Below are 21,429 nucleotides of genomic sequence, written 5' to 3' on the forward strand. Positions count from 1 at the left end.
TACTCAGCCAAAATCATTCTTGGTAGGACCAGCACCTCAATGCTGGGGACAGCTGCTTTGGAATAACACCTGCCTGCTGGATCTCTAACACAACATTGACACAAACAGCATGGCGCTCATCCTAAAGGAAATATCAGATACTTTGTAAGAGCTATTTTGAGCAGCAATGACCTGAGAACACAGATTTAGGTTACCAAAATTCTATGTTCCAGTTGGCAGCAATTTCATGAAAACTTGACAGCTTAACCAAACAAAGAAAATCACAAATCAAGGCAAGTTTAAAATGCAGGGGTGGGAACCTCAGGGAGGCAGATGCATCAATATGGGGGAGCTTCTCCACAGGATCAAGATGTTACCTGCTGGCATTCTTAGCTTTGGATTGAAGCTGGTTGTCTGCTAAGTGAATAGACTCTATTGTCACAAGGTTTAGTTCTGGCACAGAGGGAGGAAACATGCTGTTCCAGAGAGCAGCACTTAGCCCATGGGAAGGTCATTAGCCTCTGACCTGCAGTGTTCCCATCTCTCTACAGGACTGAAATTCAGATCAACCAGCCAGCCTCTGCAGACACAGATTCCTCTAGGAGTTTTCCTTCATTGCCAGACAAGGCAGTTTTCCTCCAGAAGTCTGAGAGCCAAAGAGGGAAGAGCAACTCTCTTTAGAATATGCCTATTGCCTCCATCTACTCCCCAGCTCCACACTGAACTTTGAGCCATTGGAGAAATAGAAGCTGCAACCTTGAAATCCAGCTGCAGCTGCCTTATTGATTAGAACACAGTGACAGGTGTTTCTGCTAGATAGATTTTCTAAATTCATGATACTAGAAATCTTCTTGTCTGCCCACTTCCAATCTGATCACAGAGCACACCTTGTACATGCCAGCATTTCCTATGAGGTGGGAGGTGTCCCTGGTATGGATAAATAGGCATCAGTGTGCAGTGGGAGAGCAGCACCCCAGGAGAACTGCAACACCAAACATTGGGATTCATCTAACACAGATGCTGGCAGCTGGCTTCAGCTCTCCAGGTAATGCTCAGGATTCCTTCTCTCTGGGGACAGTAGAAGGAGCCTTTCCAGGACTGTGGTAAATTGGCAATTACCTGGGTTATTGGTTTGGAGGGTGTTGAGGAGTTATTCCTGTGGTACTGGGTCAGAATTAGAGGACATTTCTGGGGTGCATATGAATCTTCTCTCAGTCAGGATCTTCATGTCTATTGTAGATTCGGGTGCCATGGGCTATGCTCCTGGAGAGTGAATGGGGCCTGCTCCTCCTGACCCTGCACAAGGAGGAAGTATTGAGACCTTGTCTACTCTGGGTACTGTTGTCATAGCTAAGGGGAGACAGGACAGTTGCAGAGTCCCTTTGGGGCAGGAGGCTTGGGGTCAGGGATCCCACTTCCCCAACACATCTCATGGCCAAAAAGAGAAGTTCTACCATCTCATAGCCAGGAGGAAAAGACAATCACTCAGCCATTCAGTCAAATTTTCTCCTGTACAAACAGACTGACCTATTTTCTGTGGAAATAATTTTGCAGTAAAATATAGTTGGATGCTTTTGTAAGAAATGGATGCATCAGTTTGACAGTAAACACAGAGTAATGGTTGCTGAATTCCCTGGTTTTCTCTACCCTCTTGCCCTTGGCTCCTTCACCTGATCCCCCTCTCCCTCCTGTCCTCCTGCCCCTACTTCACTCCACTTCATCACTCTTCATCCTTCCCTACCTGGTCATCTCTCTTCTGTATCCATCTTCCCCATCATCCCTTCCCTGTACCACCTACATTCTCCTTTCAACTCACCTATAGTGTGGACAGAGGCTAAAGTTTGGCCCCCATGTTTACCATGAGCACAGACTTTCAAATGTAGTCTTTAGGACACTTGTGGCTCCCACTCCAGGGGTGTATAGAGGAGATGACTCTCTGGACATTCCCTACAATCATCCCAATTCCCATAAGTCAGTCATATTTACTAATAATGTAACCTGGGCCACTCACTGGACTGCCAAGAATGATCCACCTATTTGCTTTCTACTATCACACAGCCATCCTGACAACCAAAATGAAATCTGGTTCAGGCATCAGAGACTGGGACACCATTTATTTTTCTTCCTGTCAGGGAGCCTTCCAAGCCTGAGATAGAAACCATTATGTGGTATCCTGGCAGAGCTGAAAGAACCATTCTGTATTGGTCTTTCTAATACCTGTTCAGGGATGCCAAGACTTTAGTACTGCATCAGATATCTGAAGTGCTTCCTCTCAATTATGCCACCTCATATCCAGATGCAGGAACCAGATGCATCCCAGGGCAACGAGATGTCATGAACTTGTCATCTGGAGGTTGGGATGGGACATTTGCTGCTAATCTAATTTAAGGATCCTTCACTGAGTTCTTACTAAAAGTTGGTGATGGTGAGTAGGGGATAAGTGTAAATTAAGAGTATTCCCTGGCTTCTAATGAGCTCTTATGCCAAGTGAAAAGAGGAAAGAAAATAAGATTACAGGGGCTTTTGCCCATCTTCAGGTCCTTTGCTTCCTTACTTTGTTAATCTGGTAAGTCCCTTTAACTCTAGGGAGCCTGATTTTCTAGTAGGAAAATTGACTTATACAGCATCACTTCCTCCAGTGGAAACAGGCTGTATGGGATCTGGTAGTGCCATTTGAGAGGCCAGAGCACCTCTTACAGATGGTCACAAAAGCGGAAAGTGACAGCAGAGCCTGGATACAGTACATGCAAGGTTGAAGGACAAGGAGATACTAAGGTCATCACCTGACCCTTTCAGACCACAAAAATCTTTCTTTTCAGACAGGAGAGCAGAGAAGATGGCCCTCCTTGTAGCTCTTATTCTTTTGATGGCCGGGTTCTGCCCTGCTGTTCTCTGCCAACCAAATGGCACATTGGGAAGACATGCTGAAGTCCAGCAAGACCAAAACAATGGGACACAAGTGGAAAGTCTAACAATGGCCTCTATCAACAATGACTTTGCCTTTAGCCTCTACAAGGAGTTGGTTTTGAAGAATCCAGATAAAAATGTCATATTCTCCCCACTCAGCATCTCAGTAGCTTTGGCCATCTTGTCCCTGGGAGCAAGCAGCAACACCATGGAAGAGATTCTAGAAGGTCTCAAGTTCAATCTCACAGAGACACCTGAGGCAGATTTCCACCAGGGCTTTGGAAACCTCCTCCACATGCTCAGTCAGCCAGGGGACCAGGTGAAGATCAGCATAGGCAGCAACATGTTTATTAAAAAGCATCTGCAGACCCTGGCAGAGTTTAAGGAGAAGATAAGGGTGATTTACCAGGCTGAGGCTTCCACAGCTGACTTTGAGCAGCCTCGCGAGGCCAAAAAACTCATCAATGACTATGTAAGCAAACAGACCCAGGGGAAGATCAAGGAACTGATCTCAGACCTGGATGAGAGTTTGTTAGTGGTGCTGGTGAATTACATCTACTTTAAAGGTGAGGATGGTCATTGTTTCAGGGGTAGATGGAAAGGGTGTTGTCTAGACACCTTGTGACTATACTCTGACCACTGGAAAGAAGATGCCCATGGCCTTGGAGACAGGATGCCTAATTTCTTATTACTAACAGGCCTTACTTCTCTTTTGGGATTTTTGAGATATAGTTGTGATTTCTGGTACGTACTGCACAGAATCCCTGAGCTCTCAGTCTAAGAGGGCTGTATTTGGATGTGACTTTAACTTCCTTACTATTAGATTGCATCATTCACATGTCCATTACTACCTGAGTGTGCTGAAGCCATCGCTTCTCCCTGTAGAGATGGTGTCTTAGTCAGGGTTCTATTGCTGTGAAGAGACACCATGACCATGGCAACTCTTATAAAGGAAAACATTTAGTTTACATGGCTCACTTAAAATTCAGAGGTTCCATCCATTATCATCATGATGGAACATGGCAGTGTGCAGGCAGACATAATGATAGAGCAGTATCTGAGAGTACTACATCTTGATGGCAAGAGGAAGTAGTCTGGTGTCGAGGCCTACAAAGGTTTTCTAGTGAGATCTCAACTTGTTTTACCCAGCAGGGCTGCATTTGAGGATTGTTTGATCACATGCATGGTTACAAAGTGATTGGAAGGGTCTACACTTGGCTGAGTGAGGGGAAGTTCTTTTGCTTCACCCCTTGGCATTCCCATAAATAGCCCTTTAGAAGAGACAAGAGGGCATGGTGGATAAGGATCCAGGCCTTCCTGAGGCTATCCTGTGTTTCTGTTTCTCTCCCCTCTATTCTTCTAATATCTCTTATCCCTCTCTCCTCAAGAGTACCCTGTCATAAAATGTAGGAGCAGGTCTCCCATCTGGGCTCCCACAAATGGCATTAGGAACAGGGACCACCTCCTTGGCAAAAGAAGAGAGAGGGATTTTCAATTGTAAGGAGGCATGCCCCATAAGTATTTAAAAATGAAGGCAGTGATTTTTTTTTAATATTTTTTTCTTTATTATTATGTGTTTTAAATTTTATATATCAGCCATGGGTTCCCCTGCCTCCCCCCTCCCACTCCCACCCCCTCCCCTCCATTCCCATGTCTCCCAGGATCAAGGCACCCCTGGGGATTCATTTAAACCTGGTGGATTCAGTACAGGCAGGTCCTGTCACCTCCTTCCAGACTGAGCAAAGTGTCCCTGTGTAAGCCCAAGGTTTCAAACAGCCAGCTCATGCACTAAGGACAGATCCTGGTCCCACAGACTGGGTGCCTCCCAAACAGATCAAGCTATTCAATGGTCTCACTTATCCAGAGGGCCTGACCCAGCTGGGGGCTCCACAGCCTTTGGTTCATAATTCATGTGCTTCCATTCATTTGGCTATTTGTCCCTGTGCTTTTTGCAATCTTGGATTCAACAATTCACTCTCTTGCAGACCCTCCTCTTTCTGGACAGTTGGACACCTGGAGCTCCACCTGGGGCCTGGCTGAGGATCTCTGCATCCACTTCCATCAGTTATTGGATGAGAGTTCCAAGACGACTGTTAGGGTATTTGGCTATCTGATTACCAGACTGGGTCAGATCAGGCTTTCTCTCGACCACTGCCAGCAGACTACAGAGGATATATCATTGTGGATTTCTGGGGACCTCTTGAGCACTCTGCCTATTCCTGTTCTCATGTGGTCTTCATTTATCATGGTTTGTTATTCCTCCTTCTCCCTTTCTGTTCTTGATCCAGCTGGGATATCCGAAGGCAGTGATTTTTTATTCTTAGGAGTGAATGTGAGGTGGCTGAATGCCAAAGTTGAAAAGTGAGGTTGCATTGAATATTTCTCTCTTTCTAGGTTTCTTTCTTTTTCTCTCTCTCTTAATTTTTATCTATAAAAATTAAGGAAAAAATATAAGGTAGAATGTAGGAATATAGTGTAGAAAAAACTTAGGGTAAGAAGGAAAAAATATAAGGTAGACTATAGTGTAAGAAAAAAACTTAGGATAAGGTAAGCAACAAGACAGCCAGGCAGTGGTGGTGCATGCCTTTAATCCCAGCACTCAGGAGGCAGAGGCAGGTGGATCTCTGTGAGTTCGAGCTCAGCCTTGGCTACAGAATGAGTTCCAGGATGGACTCCAAAGCTACACAGAGAAACCCTGTCTTGAAAAACAAAAACAAAACAAAAGATAAGCAATAAGACAGAGCAACTATGTCTTTGATTTTTCTGCTATAGGAATATGAATGCAAATTCCTAGGGAGGAAACAGAAAAATCTATCAAAGATGAGAAAAACAGTCAGATTCCTATGGAAGCTTTTGGCCTGTGAACAGCTTAGATTTAAGTCCTGAGCAATAGAGCAAAGAGTTTTTTTCTGAGGCAGTTGTGGTTGAAATAAAACTCTTCACTTCACTGACATTGTGACTGTATGATGACATCATACCATCAGAATTAGTTTCCTTCATCATAAAGCCGATAATAGGAAACAGAAGTCTTGGGAAAATTTTAGTAATCTTTCCCTCAAAAGCTGAAAGCTTTCTTTGGAAAACTTAGTAATTTCTCTCTAAAATCTGAAAGCTCTTCAGGTCTTTCTCAGATTTTTTTCTCTTTTTGTAAGGGCAAAATTTTAATTCATCTGGAAATAACATCTATCAGTATGGGAAAATCACCTGTAATTGCTCTAGGAAAAAAACCTCTGGGAACAGAACAAAACCTTTCTGCTACTCTTATCTTTCCTTCAAGCTGGTGTTAGAGGGAAAAAGCTGAGAAGCTCTTTTTTTTTCTTTTCCAATCAAAGAAAATGTCTCTCTGAAAAATCTCTTTGTTTTCTTTCTCTATTGGGGTCTGTCTAAAAAAGCTCTATTTTCACGTACAGTCTTTACTTTTTCATTGACCCAATAAGGCAGGGGAACAAAGGGTTACCAAAATGCCTGTCTGAGTGTGAGTAGAGAGATGCAGCTTGTTCGAGGGGACAACGTCAGGTGAAGGAAATATACTTTTCAATGCCAGCTCAGGGAGAACATAAATCTCCCCTTGTAAGAGAGCAAAACTTTGAAAAACTTCCCATGGTAAAAGCAAAAGCTTGAATGCAATGTGAATAGAAGTTTTCTCTCAAACCCAGAAAGGCAGCATAGGAAATGTAGTTCATTTGTAACAGTGTGATGATATAGAGAAAGGCAGCTTGAGAAATATAGTCTGTAACATGGGTTGTAACAGCATGACAATATAGAGAAAGGTAGCTTGGAAAATGAAGTCCATAAAAGAGATAGCAGGGCATCACTGACCAAAAACTCTTTTTTTTTTTTCATCTCAAAATGCTATTTTCTTCACAAGCTCTGTTAGCTTGCCTCTCAAAAACTAGAAACAGGCAAATAGCTTGTCAGGAGGCAATTAATGTGCTAATACTGTTGGTCAAGAAGTCACGTTGAAACCCTTTTGAAAACTAGGGAAAGAGGTCCATACAGTGGGAAATTGCTTTGGATGTAAAAAAATAAATAAATAAAAAACTTACAGGCAAATTTAAAAAAAAAAAAAGAAGCTTGGGTTGTGCTTGAAATGCAAGAGAGAAACATTGGCATCATTGACATGCTCATGATAATATTAAAAAGCAGCTTTAAAAAATTAAGAAGAGTGAATTTTTCACTCAGGCAAGCTTAGAGCCACTGATGAATCAGCCTCTGATTTCAAACTGTCAGGAAAACTTTTAGAAAGACATCAAATCTGACTATAAACTCCAAACTTTAGAAATGATTACCATACTTCCTGTCTTGTTAATAGTTCTGTTAAGAAATCTCTTCTAGATGTTTGCTAATAGAGTTTGATTTTGAATGTAAATTATTTCTGTTAAGAGATTCTTCTAGACATGTGGTAAAGTTTATAAAGTAGTTCTACAAAGTTTCCTTTTGAATATAAGATTGTAAAAAGTATAAATATGTATAGTGATATGCTACTTGTAAATATGTTGAATGTAAATTTGTAAAAAGTGTAAATATTAACCAGGCAGTGGTGGTGCACGCCTTTAGTCCCAGCACTTGGGAGGCAGAGGCAGGTGGATCTCTGTGAGTTCGAGGTCAGCCTGGGCTGGCTACAGAGTGAGTTCCAGGATAGACTCCAAAGCTACATAGAGAAACCCTGACTCAAAAACCAAAAAAGGTGTAAATATTAAATATTAGTTTGTGAAAAGTGTAAATTAAATATTTGTCTAGTCCAGACAAGTTAGGTAACACCAATTTTTAAAAGATAAACCATATCAAATTAGAAGCATCTTAAAGTTTTTATTACTCTTTTACCTTAGATATATTTGAATACATTTTATGATAGCGTAAAATATGATTTTATGATCTCAGTGAACCCTGGAAAAATTAAGCAAAAGTATCCTAATTAGGGGAGTTTCTCTGTCTTCTTTCAAGAAGTTTCCACTCCCTCTGTTTAGAAAGGGGTAGGCCTTCCATAAAGGGATAAGCCTCCCACAATCAAGTTAGTTTGCAAAAGTGTCTTTATAATTAGCATGGGTTTTTGTTTACTTAAGTGGATACTTTGAAGTGATTTTAAATGACTTTTCCCCTGGTAATCAAAAGAGTCTCTTAAAAATTTTATTGAATATCTCCTGAGAGAGAGTTTTGATTTAGAAAAGGGATTGGTTCAGCTAAGACTGCTGTAATCACCTTAGACCCAAAAAGTGTATTGTATTATTCTCTATTCCTTTACTGGGAGGTATGGCTGCAATGGAAATCACTGTGGATGATTCTAAGCTCTTAGCAGGAGGTCACAGATGAGTTAAGCTCTGTACCCCATCTTGCCAGAGGCTGGTAGCCAAAGATGGGCAACTGTCTTCTTGAAAATGTCTTGAATATATGCATGTAAAATTAATCAAAAATAACAACCTAGGGTTGGGGATTTAGCTCAGTGGTAGAGTGCTTGACTAGCAAGCACAAGCCCCTGGGTTCAATCCTCAGCTCCACCAAAAACAAAAACAAAACAAAATAAACAAAACAAAACAAACAAACAAAAAAACCCAAAAAGAATAACAACCTAAGACAGGCATAGTCTGAGGGGCCTGGGAATCCCTTTATTATATCAAGAAGGGGGAGTTGTGGGGGCCCATAAAGGTTTCCTTGTGAGATCTGCCTTGCTTTACCCAGCAGGGCTACCTGAGAGGATTGTTTGACCATGTACATAATTACAAGGTGACTGGAAGGGTCTACACTTGGTTGAACTAGTCTTTTGCTCTGCCACTTGGCATTCCTATAAATAGCCCTTTAGAAGAGACAGGAAGGCCTGGTGAATAAGGATCCTGTGTTTCTATATTTCTCTCCTCTCTATCCTTCAATCTAATATCTCTTATCCCTCTCTCCTCACGAGTACCCTGTCCTAAAATGTAGGGGCTGGGCTCCCACAGTCTGGGACTCTGGGCTGTATCTTGAGCATTTATGATACCTCAATTCCTGCCTCCAGAGTGACACACTTCCTCCAACAAGACCACACCTACTTTAACAAAGCCACACCTCCTAATAATGCCAATCCCTGTGAGCTTATGGAAGCCAATTACATTCAAACTACCACAAAAGTAGATTCTCATTGAGGGCATTCCAGCATTTCTGATCTGCTCCTACAGAATCCATCTGCTACAGAACCTATGTCTCTAGAAGGTCTCAGGTGGTCTGGGAATTCTTGACCTAAGGAGCCTGGCTACCCAACTTTAAAGGGGGAAAGTAGCATGCCCCATAACTACTGAAGAGCATTTCACACATTCTTATGCATGACCTCTCCCTGAACATTTCCGTAATGTTGGACATAGACATGGAAAACCAGGGACTGAGGAGAAGCCAGTAGTGAGAGAGAAGTGTCAGCCAGGCACTGTTCTGTGTTTAGTGTCTGGCTGATTCATAAAATTTTAGTTTGTAAAATTAGTAGCCAAGTCAGCCTATGGGGTCACAGTGCTGAAGACACAATCCTGGGACAAGAAATCTGGGGTTGAGGCTCAGGAGATTTGGGAGAATGGGATGGAATTGCTGGGGGTGAGAGTTAGTGGGAAGATATCTAGAGCCAATACCCATAAACCACTGCCTGATAGAACAGAGTGAGACAATGGACCACAGAATGATTCCTGATTTTAAAAAAAAATCTTGATGTGACTATATCTGGGGTAGATTTTGGACTCTGGACTCTGGACAGGCCAGAGAAGTGGAGGGTAGGCTCTCAGACAATAAACAGAAAACCAATTGGCCATGGGCAGAAAATGATGGGAAGACAGAGGACAGGAGTCCAGAATGGCATCAGAGCAGCTGTGCTCTGAAGAGAGGGGAAGCAGAGTGATGGCCTGAAGGATTAGACTGCAGGGCATGGCTCTCTCTGCTGGGCCCAGGACCTAAACTCCAAGGTTGCTTGACTCTGAGGTGGGAATGTATGTTCTAGCTGCTGGATCCTGAGCACAAGAAATTGTCAAAGTACCAAGTTGTCTAGGGTGTATTGCAGATGGTCACATGCACTTGGGATGTGGGGCAAGTCTATGTAGGATATTTTTATTTTTATTTATGGAGGTGAACATAGCCCATGGAGTAGAAGGAGACTCATTACCCATATCTTAGTCAACCAACTATGGGATCCTGGTAATCCAACTCTGGGAAGTTGCAGATCTCACCAGCTCCAATCTAAACTCACTCATGGCTCTGGGCACTGCCTTCCATTAAGATGGTTCACATTGAGGGGCATCATGGGCAGATCACTGTGTGGGAGAACACAGTCTCTCCTGTTGTGTTTCCCCTAATAAGACTTTGTCTTATAGACATGGCTCCTCCTTTAGGAAGAAGGGATCCTCAGCTTCCCAGGCTCCAGTCTCCTCACTTTTAGTCTCATTTCTCTGTTACACACCCCACCCTCAGATCCCTGACTGTTTTTCAGGTATCTCATGTAGGAAGGCTATGGTTTTGAGTTCCCCTTTGCAAACCAAGCCTGTGGATTACTTCTCACTCATAGTTCTACATCTGCCAAGGGTTTTTAATCATCTACATTATGCAACTAGTAAGGGACACTCTGTGTTGTTGAAAATTGATTGATTTTTGTCAAGAGTGAGATACTGGGAGAAGTGAGGTGGAAGTAGGGTCTCTCTGCTGATGGTACAATCTAACGACCTGCTCCACGTTTAGGGAAATGGGAGATACCCTTTGACCCTTGTTTTGCATTTGAGTCTATCTTCTACTTGGATGAGAAGAGGACTGTGAGGGTGCCCATGATGAACGTTAAGAACCTGACCACACCCTACTTCCGGGATGAGGCTCTGTCCTGCTCTGTGGTGGAGCTGAAGTACACAGGCAATGCCAGCGCCCTGTTCATCCTCCCTGATGAGGGCAGGATGCAGCAGGTGGAAGCCAGCTTGCAACCAGAAACCTTGAAGAAATGGAAGGACTCCCTGAGGCCCAGGTGCGTGTCCATAGGAACCAGAGCTGGACTGGCTCCTGATCCTGCTGCTGGCCTGAGGCCCAGTCTCTCTGTCCCTCAGTGTAATGACTGGAGAGTCTTACAGAGAATCTTGAATGGGTTTTGGTAGGCAGAGGGGAGTGAGGTTCAGATGAGATCAGCTCTGAGAATCAGCTCTGTCCTTTGTAGACATATCATCCCCTTACCACTCATTCATTCACCATTCAAGAAATGATGACTTGAAGGCCTACTATGTGCAATGTTCTAATTTAAACTGTGAGAGTTTATCAGGAATTAATGCACAAAATCTTTTACTCTTGTGGGCTCATCTTATAGTTGAGAAAGAGAGAGTAGGAAGATGGAAAAGCAACTAATCATTATTTGACTTGTTAAAAGATGAGAAGGGATGAGATTTTAAGGGGATGGCCCAAAGATAAGGAAGCTGGAGTTAGATGGAGTGTGCAATTTTAAATAGAAGACTCATTAGATGAAGTCTGAGGGTCCACATGATAGGAAGAACTGCATTTTCTGGATATGGGAGAAAAGCATTTTGGGTAAGGGAAGAGCTAGTACTAAGCCTCATTTCCTGTCTCTGTAAACACTCTCAGGCATTGATGGGTATGAAAAGCAAAATCATGGGATGTAGGCCTGCATGGAAAGAGGACTTCTCTCTGGTGAGAGGGCTGTTTGTGAAAAAGTGCCTTAGTTACAATTTGGTTTGAGAGGAACACACAGTCCAATGACTCTTATATTTCTCCTTTTCATTCTCAGGATAATTGATGAGCTCTACATACCAAAGTTCTCCATCTCCAGTGACTACAGCATAGAGGACATCCTTCAACAGCTGGGTATCAGGGAAGTCTTCTCCACACAGGCTGACCTGTCTAGGATTACAGGGGTCAAGGACTCAAGAGTCTCTCAGGTAAGCCAAAAAACACTGGGTGGTTCTCATTGGGTGCCTAAATAAAGGCCAGGTGGCAAGGGGGAATGGTAAATGTGTGAGAAAGCCTGCATTTCTGAAATTTCCTCTGAGAGAGCTGGATTACAATCTAGGTATTCCTGCTCTATCCACTGATACCTCCTCTATCCACTGAACATAATCTCACCCAGGAGCCTGGGATGGGAAAGAGCCTGTGATTGGTCTTCAACTACCATAGGTCCAACCTGTGCTGTATGTGGATGCCACCCACAATTCCTTGAAGGGTAAGGCATTTCAGCCTCAGCTTCCTTACTGCAGTGCTGGTCCAGTACTTCTTGGCTAGCACACAGAACAGTAGCTGTAAAGGAAATAACTAGAGATGAATGTGACTTAGGATGAAAAGCTTAAGAATAGCAGAAAAGAAGCCTTAGGACCCCACACTACGTTCCCTGATGCACAGCCTGACAATGCCTAGCATTCTGTCCAGTGCCCACTCGGAGGTCTGGGCTCAGATCATGGCAGTCTGGGAAAGAGAAGCCCTGCCCTGTGCACTGAGGTTGTTTGTCCCAAGGAGGCTGGAGCAGGAGGGATGCGGAAGCCTGCATTTGATGCCAGCACCCAGGCTTTTCCCTGTGGGTATTCTGAGAATATTCCTGTGGATTAACGACTGATGTTGCCTACACCCATGCTCCAGTTTGTAGTGGGTTTGAGGACAACACAGATTCTCAGAGACTGAGCAGACCCAGGGCATGCCTCATCTCACAACCTGAGCAGAGATTTGGAAACACCAGGGGTAGAGCTCACTGTAGGAACGAACAACTTCACCAGCAGCTGAGGCCAGCAGTGGATGCTTGCTCCAGGAATCTCCTCTCCTGCCCTCTCTGGTCACCAGCGAATAATGTCTTTCTCCTACAGGTGGTCCACAATGTTGTGCTGGATGTGGCTGAGACAGGCACAGAAGCAGCTGCTGCCACCAGAGTCAGAGCTATGGGAACAGCTCTAATTTTGAACCCTCTGAAAGTGAATTTCAGCAGTGTGTTCCTGATGATTGTCTCTGACACAAACATTCAGACTCCACTCTTTATGGCCAAAGTCACAAATCCCAATGGAAACTAGAACTTTCCAAGGCTTCCTCCTAGGAGTCAGGGATTAAGCCTATTTGTGGGTCTCTATGTGCATTTTGGCCTCCCTGCTCTGACTGGCTGTGGCATGCCTGGATTGGACAATAACAGTGACTAACTGTATGATTCCCACAGGCACAGGAGCCCTTAGACAATCAGTGTCAGGCTCCCAGTCCTCTTGGCAGCACTGGCTCATGTTCCTGACCCTGTAATCTTTCTTTGTGGCCCCTCCCTGCTACCAATTTTGTATCTGCGTCTATCCAAAAGCCTGGGCAGATAGGCCTTCAGCTTCCACAGGCTTAATGGAACTATGCAAATTTATAGGCCAATCATATGGACTTCAGCCCTAGTCCTTGAGATGAGAACTCAGAGTTCTACAACTGGGGCCACTGCGTGCTCAGTTCCTGCCTCACACTTTCCCTCTTCCAGGCTCTGCCACCCACTGTCCTTTACAGGGGCTCCCGGCCCTGCCTGCATCTGGCACAGTGTTGGATCTCTCATTCCTGCAGCTTGTGGAGTCAGTTGGTCACACCAGCTCTTTCCCCCCTAGTTCACCAACCTAGGGCAGAGGAGCCTTTTTCTAGGTTCCCCACTGACCATCCTCACACAAGAGATGGACACCTCTGCCTTCTTTACCCAAAATGCAGGGTTTGGAGCAAAGGATCAATAAATATCTAACTGTACAGAAAGTTTCCAGGCAGTGTTCACTCAACTTCTGTTGGTGGGGATTTACCCTCTAGTGAACCCAGGATAGTAGAGATTGTCACTCACTGTCTGTAACTTATGTGATGTGCCTCTGACCTCTGTGTTATTATCAGTCCTTTTTATGGATGAGGAAACTGAGACACAGAGAATCTTAGCCATTTTCCCATGACGTTACAGCTAGACATTATGACTGGAGGGATGTTCTTCCAAGTGTCCTGATGCCAGAGGAACAGTTTTTTGCCAAGCTGGCATTCTGTGCACAGGCATCATCATGGTGGTGTGCAGGTGGATCATTAAACACAGCTCTGGGTGCTTCACAGAGGGCTCCCAAAAGAGTCTATGGATCATGTGACCTCTGTGGTGATGTCAGAGTAGGATGAGAAGGTGGTCAGTTGAACAGAAAGAATGCTTTAGGCAGGGCACACAGCAATGGAGGCATTTCTAATAATAATTGGGGAAGTAGGAAAAGAATAAACAGTCACCAGATGTCAAAGCACCTTGCCCTGTGAGGATTCTCAAATGACTAAGAACTACAAGGAGCTTTGGATAGGTTAATGCCAAGGTCCATGTCATAGAACAGCAGATAGTAATATTTAAGGTGTCATCACACCAGATGAATAATTCTCTGTTGGGAAATCTCATTAGACATGGCCATGGGACCACAGACTCTGGAATAATATTTGCTTCTCTCAGTAATGTTCATATGTGCTATTGCAACTTTTCCCTAAATGGCTATGGGAATTCCCCCACTGCCTGTGTATTTATCTCATGAATATATTCCATTTACTTGGCTCATTTATATCTGTAGATTTTCAGGAAGATGATTTCTTCTTAAGCTGTATACTTTTGATGAATAAAAATATGTTTCTGTTGAGATTTGCTTTGTGACCGAGTATGTGGTCAATTTTAGAGAAGGTTTTGTGTGGTGCTGAGAAGAAAGTATATTCTTTTGTGTTTGGGTGGAAAGTTCTGCAGATGTCTATTAAGTCCATTTGAGTCATAACATCTGTTAGTTCCCTTATTTCTCTGTTAAGTTTCTGTCTGGCAGATCTGTCCATTGATGAATGTGAACTGTTAAAGTCTCCCACTCTTAGTGTGTGGGGTTTGATGTGCAATTTAAGCTTTAGTAATGTTTCTTTTACATATGTGTGTGCATAAATGTTCAGAATTGAGACTTCATCTTGATGTATTTTTCCTGTGATTAATATTAAATATCCTTCTTGATCTCTTTTGATTGATTTTAGTTTGAAGTCTGTTTTGTTAGATAGCTACACCAGCATGCTTCTTAAGTCCAGTTGATTGGAAAGACCTTTCCCAACCCTTTACTCTGAGGTAGTGTCTGTCTTTGAAGTTGAGGTTTGTTTCTTGTGTGCAGCAGAAGGATGAAATCTGATTTTGAATCCATTCTGTTAGCCTGTGTCTTTTTATATGCAAATTGAGTCCATTGATATTAAGGGATGTGGTGATATTGTATCCCCCAATATATTATGCACCTTAATAAACTTATCTGGGGGTCAGAGAACAGAACAGCCACTACACAGACATAGAGGCCAGAAAATTGTGACACACACACACACACACACCTTTAATCCTAGCATTCTGGAGATAGAGATCCATCTGGATCTCTGTGAGTTCAAAGCCACAATGGAAACAGCCAGGCATGGTGACACACACCTTTAATTCCAGGAAGTGATAGCAGGAAGCAGAAAGGTATTTAAGGTGTGAGGACCAGGAACTAGAGCTGATTAAGCTTTTAGGCTTTTAGCAGCAGTTCAGCTGAGATTCATTCCAGATGAGGACTCAGAGGCTTCCAGTTTGAGGAAACAGAATTGGCTGAGAAGTTGGTGAGGTGAGGTTAGCTGTGGCCTGTTCTGTTTCTCTGATCTTTCAGCATTCACCCCAATACCTGGCTCTAGGTTTGTTTTTATTAATAAGACCTTCTAGCAATTTGTGCTACAAAGGGATATTAATAAACAGTAATTGCTAATTCCTGTTATTTTTGGTGGTAGTGTATGTGTGTTTCCCTTCTTTGGGATTTGTTGGTGTGGGATTATCTATTGCCTGTGTTTTCATGGGTATGTCTTACCCATGTTTGGATTTTTCCTTCTAATGCTTTCTGTAGGCTTGTATTTCTGGATAGGTGGTTTTTAAATCTGTTGTTGTCATGCAATATCTTGTTTACTCCATCTATGTTGATTGAGAACTTTGCTGGGTATAATAGTCTGGGCTTGCATTCATGATCTCTTAGTGTCTGCATAATGTCTATCCAAGACCTTCTGGCTTTCAGAGTCTCCATTAAGAAGTCAGGTGTTATTCTGATGGGACTGCCTTTATATGTTACTTGGCCTTTTTCTTTTGCAGCTTTTAGTATTCTTTCTTTATTCTCTATGTTTAGTGGTTTGATTATTATGTAGGGAGGGGACTTTTGAGGAGTGGGGGTCCAGTCTATTTGATATTCTGTAAGCATCTTGTATCTTCATAGGCATTTCCTTCTTTGGGTTGGGAAATTTTTCTTCTATTATTTTGTTGAATATATTTTCTGTGCCTTTGAGTTGGTATCCTTCTTCTTCTTCTTCTTCTTCTTCTTCTTCTTCTTCTTCTTCTTCTTCTATACCTATTATTTTTAGGTTTGATTTTTTTCATGGTGTCTCAGATTTCCTAGATGTTTTGTGTTATGACTTTGTTGCCTTTAATGTTTTCTTTGACTGACAAATATATTTTCTCTATCATATCTTCAACTCCAGAGATTCTCTCTTCTAACTCTTGCATTCTGTTGGTTATGCTTGCATCTGTAGTTCCTGTTTGTTTACTCAGATTTTGCATTTCCAGCATTCCCTCAGTTTGTGTCTTCTTTACTGCCTCTATTTCAATTTTCAAGTCTTGAACTGTTTTCATCAGTTCTTTGATTGCTTTTTCTCGACTTTCTTTAAGGGATTTATTGATTTCTTCCAAGTTTGTGTTTGACTTTTCCTTGACTTCTGTAAGGAATTTTTCAATTTCCTCTTTAAAGGCCTCTATCAACTTCATAAAGTCATGTTTAAGGCTGTTTTCTTCTGCTTCTTCTACAATGGGATGTTCAGGTCTTGCTGTTGTAGGACCACTAGGTTCTGGTACTGCCATGTTACTCTTTATGTTGTTGAATGTATTCTTACTCTGGTGGTGTTTGTGTTTCAGGGAGCTCTTGGTCCAGTCATAGCTCTTGTTCCACTTAGAACTGGAGGAGTCTGTGTCAAAGGGAGTAGTTGCAGTCTTGTAGTATGGGTAGGTTTGGGGGATGGAGTGGGGCTTGTAGATTATTAAATCTGACAGAGGGATGGTGGTGGTCAGGCCTGTCAGCACTTACCTGCTGGTCTGCAACTGGGGCAGCAATGGGTAGGGGTATGGGGGCATGGGTTGTGCCCCTGGGCCTAAGGCTTAGAGGCTGGATGCTGTGGAAATCGCTCTGTATAAATAAAATGCTGTTTGGCCAGTAGCCAGGCAAGAAGTATAGGCAGGACAAGAGAGAAGAGAATTCTGGGAGGTGGAAGGCTGGGGCAGGGAGACACTGCCAGCCGCTGCCATGACAAGCAAGATGTAAGGTACTGGTAAGTCACGAGCCATGTGGCAACTTATAGACTAACAGAAATGGGTTAATTTAAGATATAAGAACTAGATAGCAAGAAGCCTGCCATGGCCATACAGTTTATAAGTAATATAAGCATCCGAGTGATTATTTTATACGTGGATTATGGGACCGCAGGGGCTTGGTGGCACCTGGAGAGAAGATCTCCAACTACAGCTGGATGACTGGCTGGGAGAACAGTGACTCACCTCTTGGTCCATTGGAACTGGCCCTAACTTGAATATTATATTCACTGATATTCTCTGAATTTATGCTACATTGCATGATAAAGAAATTGAGGAAAGAAAACACCAATATATGTACAAATACATTCTTAACCAAAAAAAAAAATTGACAAAAACACTCCTGTCAATCATAATCCTTATTTCTGGAACTGGTCATACAGCCTTCACTGATATTTATAACTATGTTCCTCTGTTGGCCATTCTGTATTTCCTGCATACTCAGCAAGGACCTCACCTGATCTTTGCTCTTTCCTAGAGAAGTGATCCACACCTTCATTCCCTTTGTCACCTTACCTGGACTAGATTCTTGTAGTTTCTCATGACTTTAACCTCAGGACATGGTAACACAAAAAGACTCCTTAAGGGTCTCCTAACCTCCTGATATATTCTTTCTTCTCTCCACTTGGAGAAGCAATCCAATTCATCTTGAGAATCTGAAGCAACCTCTCCATCTAACAGAATTATTCCACTCATAGACTGTTGGATAAAAGGCATCAGAAACCCAAAGTGGCCAGGAAAAAGTCTGAGTTTTCAGTTCAGTGGAAGGTCTGTTGTGTCTCCTGGCAAGAGCAATCCAACCCCTAGAAACAAAATTTCTAGGCCAGCAGAATTTAGATCATGGGAACAGGAGGAGTAACAAACCTTCAGTTAGATCACTAGTGGTCATAGTCAGTGGAGCCCTTCCCTTGTATCTCTTAACTCTTGGACCTGTGGATCCTGGCTGTGGGAGAAATCATACCACATACAGGACAACGATTTGCAGCATGTATCACATTCAGGAGAAGGCTGCCACAGCCCTCTGGACTGTTGCCACATTATTGGCACTGTAACTGTATCTTCAAAGGGCCATCCCACCTCTCTATCAGGCCAGACACAGTACAGCAGAGAAGCTGAGAGTTCTACCTCTTGATCTGCAGACAGCAGAAGTGAACTGAGACACTTCCCCCAACAATGCCACACCAAATAGTGCCACTTCCTGTGGGCCAAGCATTCAGACACATGAGTCTATTGGGGCCAACCACCATATCCAGTACAGACAAACCATTTTTCTATTCAAGAAGGAAGTGGTCTAATGTAGCTAACTTGCCACCTGGACCTTGGCTGGTTAGCCAGGAAAAACGGTACCATATCTGGGACTCAGTGTTGGAGTACATTGCTGGCAGATCTGACACTTAGTGGCAGATGTAGCCAGGTTAGCCTTGCTGACTGGTGGTCCACATTGTCAAACTTATGCATAACCCTCATCTCTATCACCACGACCACTTTGTTCATGGGCACCATGCTGGCTGGTCTTATGTCAACTCGGCACATGTACAGAAAAAAAGGAGTTAAATTACAGAATGGAACCTTAATTTAGAATATGCTTCCATAAGATCTGGCTCTAAGGAATTTTCTTAATTAGTTATTGATGAAGGAGGGCTGGTTGCATTTCTGGCTTGGTGGTTCTATAAGAGAGAAGCCTGAGCAAGTCAGAGAAACAAGTCAGTAAGCAGCATCCTTCCAGAACCTCTGATTCAGCTCCTGCTTCCATGTTCTTTCCCTTTTGAGTTCCTCTCCTAACTTTCTTCAATGACAAACAGCAATATGGAGGTAAAAGCCAAATATATCTTTTCCTCCCCAACTTGCTTTTTGGTCATATTGTTTCATCATAGCAACAGAAAACGCTAAATAAGACAAGATGGTACCAGTGTATTGGGGTATTCTTGTGACAGATCTACTCTATGTGGGGAAGGATTGTAGAAGGTCTTTGGAACTTTGGGTTAGAAAAGCCATTGAGTGTTGGTAGCTCAGTGGGATGTTTTGTGGGAGCCTGGAAGATAAGAATGTTGAGAGCTGTGCAGAGGATATACATGTGATGTTTCAAAGGGAAGTTTGAAGACTTTATGGAGCCCATGAAGGGGAAAAATGACAGAAAAAGAAACAGATTTTATATGACAGCAGGGTAGGGATCTTTGAGTGGATTCAGCTCTCTGAATTGAAAGGGAGCTGGGTGCCCTTGCCTGAAGTAGCTGACATTTGAGGGATGATTTGGGTGGCTCCTGGCAAAGAGGAATGAACCATGAATGATCTTATTCTCTGGTACACAGAGATCTGCCTTTGGGTTTCTGTTTGCTCAGCCAAAATCCTTCTTGTTAGGACAAGCACCTCCATTTTGGGAACAGGAGCTTTGGACCTAATACCTCCCTGTTGAGTCTCTCACCACACTGTTGACACAAACACCACAGCTCTCATCCTATGGGGAATAACAGACACTTTATAAGAATCATTTTCAGCAACAATGAGCTGAGAACACAGATTTAAGTTACCCAAATATCAAGTTCCAATATGTAAACAGTTTTAGAAAAACTTGATAGTTTAACCAAACAAAGTCCCAAAACAAGGCAAGTTTAAAATGCAGGAGTGGGAATGTCACAGAGTCAGGTGCATCAATATGGTGGAGCTTCTCTACAGGCTCAAGATGTTATCTGCTGGCATCTTAGCTTTTGGATTGAAGCTGGTTGTCTGCTAAATGAATAGACTCTATTGTCATAAGGTTTAGTTCTGACACAGAGGGAGGAAACATGGCTGTTCCAGAGAGCAGCACTTAGCCCATGAGAAGGTCATTAGCCTCTGACCTGCAGTGTTCCCACCTCTCTACAGTACTGAAATTCAAATCAGCCAGCCAGGTTCTGCAGACACAGATTCCTCTAAGAGTTTTCCTTCACTGCCAGACAAGGCAGCTTCCCTCCAGAGGTCTGATAGCCAAAGAGGGGACAGTGAATCTCTATTTAGAATATGCCCATTGCTGCCAGACAGGACGGTACACAGATGCAGTTGGGGTTCTGTTAGTTTGAGGCATGTATTTATTAATGTATGAGTTTCCCCCAAAGAAATTGGTGATCAGAGAGTTGTTGTATTCTTTTCAAAGTAACTTAGAAAGTACAGGACAAACATTTGCTGCAGTCCTACTTGGTGAGAAATAGACAGGGGTTGTGCACAGTCTTTTTTGCTTCTGAATCTCCCCATTTTCAAAAGACCCTTTTTGCTTCTGACTTTACTTCTGCATTAGATGAACAGAAGATACACCCAGGAGATCCAGGAGGCTTGTTTAGAACCCAGTTGGGCATTTTCACCAGGAGGTGGTTCTGCTAGCAGGATATCCATGCTATAAGAAATAATCCTGTCTGTCATTTCCATTCTGAGCACAGAGCACAGCTTTTATGTGCAAGCATTTCCTAAGAGAAGGGAAGAGACCCTGGGGTGGGGATAAATAGGCATCAGTGTGCTTGGGGAGAACAACACACCAGGTAAGCATCAACTCTGAACACCAGGACTCAGCTGTCACAGACATTGGCAATGGGAATCAGCTCCACAGGTAATGCCAGGATTCTTTCTCTCTAGGGACAGAGGAGGAAGGAGCCTTCCCAGGACTGTGTGATGCTGATGATGACCAGGACTCTTGGTATGGGAGGAGTTGTTCCTGTAGTACAAGGTTGGAATCAGGGGACATTTCTTGGTGCATATACATTGCCTCTCCAGTTTGGATCTTTATGTCTATGAAAGATGGGGGAGCCATGGACTATGCTCATGGAGAGTGAGTAGAACCTGCTTCTTCTCACCCTACACAGGGAGGAAGTATTAAGGCCTCTCTAGCCTGGGTGCTGCTGTAGGAGCATAGGTGAGATAGGCAAGTTGCAGAGTCCCTCTGAGGGAGGTGGCAGCCCTGCCGTACTTACAGCTGACAAGAGCTGCCTGGGGGTCAGGGACCTACTTCCCTCATAGACCCGTGGCTGAGCAGATCCTCTTCACCCTCAACTAGGGGAACAAAGAACGCAATAGCTCAGCCACTGAGCCAGGTCTCCTGATGCACACACCGTGCAGCCCCTTTCCACAGGAAACTATCCTGGCACAAAATATCGCTCAGTGCTTTTCCAGAGAAATACTTGCATCAGTCTGAAAGCAAATACTGGGTAAAGGCAGATTAAGTCCCTGTCTTCTCTGCAGGCATATGACAGGCCTGG

The 21,429-nt window shown here is 43.3% G+C and overlaps 1 protein-coding gene across 1 annotated transcript; it reads left to right on the plus strand.

Moving 5' to 3' along the window:
• The first annotated feature begins 2,815 nt into the window (after positions 1-2,815).
• LOC118595863 (serine protease inhibitor A3N-like) lies at positions 2,816-12,872 on the plus strand. The gene is made up of 4 exons (XM_036206683.1): positions 2,816-3,452; positions 10,567-10,840; positions 11,609-11,759; positions 12,672-12,872. The coding sequence occupies exons 1-4, from the start codon at positions 2,816-2,818 to the stop codon at positions 12,870-12,872; spliced, it is 1,263 nt and encodes a 420-aa protein (XP_036062576.1).
• The last annotated feature ends 8,557 nt before the right edge of the window (positions 12,873-21,429 follow it).

Source organism: Onychomys torridus, chromosome 14, assembly GCF_903995425.1.
Source record: "Onychomys torridus chromosome 14, mOncTor1.1, whole genome shotgun sequence".
NCBI classification, from domain to species: Eukaryota; Metazoa; Chordata; class Mammalia; order Rodentia; family Cricetidae; genus Onychomys; species Onychomys torridus.

What these genes read in the sequence shown, in the direction of transcription:
- LOC118595863 (XM_036206683.1), top strand. Translation starts at nt 2,816, where the DNA reads ATGGCCCTCCTTGTAGCTCTTATTCTTTTGATGGCCGGGTTCTGCCCT. An exon ending in GAATTACATCTACTTTAAAG is followed by an intron (nt 3,453 to 10,566) that starts GTGAGGATGGTC and finishes CTCCACGTTTAG; the next exon opens with GGAAATGGGAGATACCCTTT. An exon ending in AAGGACTCCCTGAGGCCCAG is followed by an intron (nt 10,841 to 11,608) that starts GTGCGTGTCCAT and finishes TTTCATTCTCAG; the next exon opens with GATAATTGATGAGCTCTACA.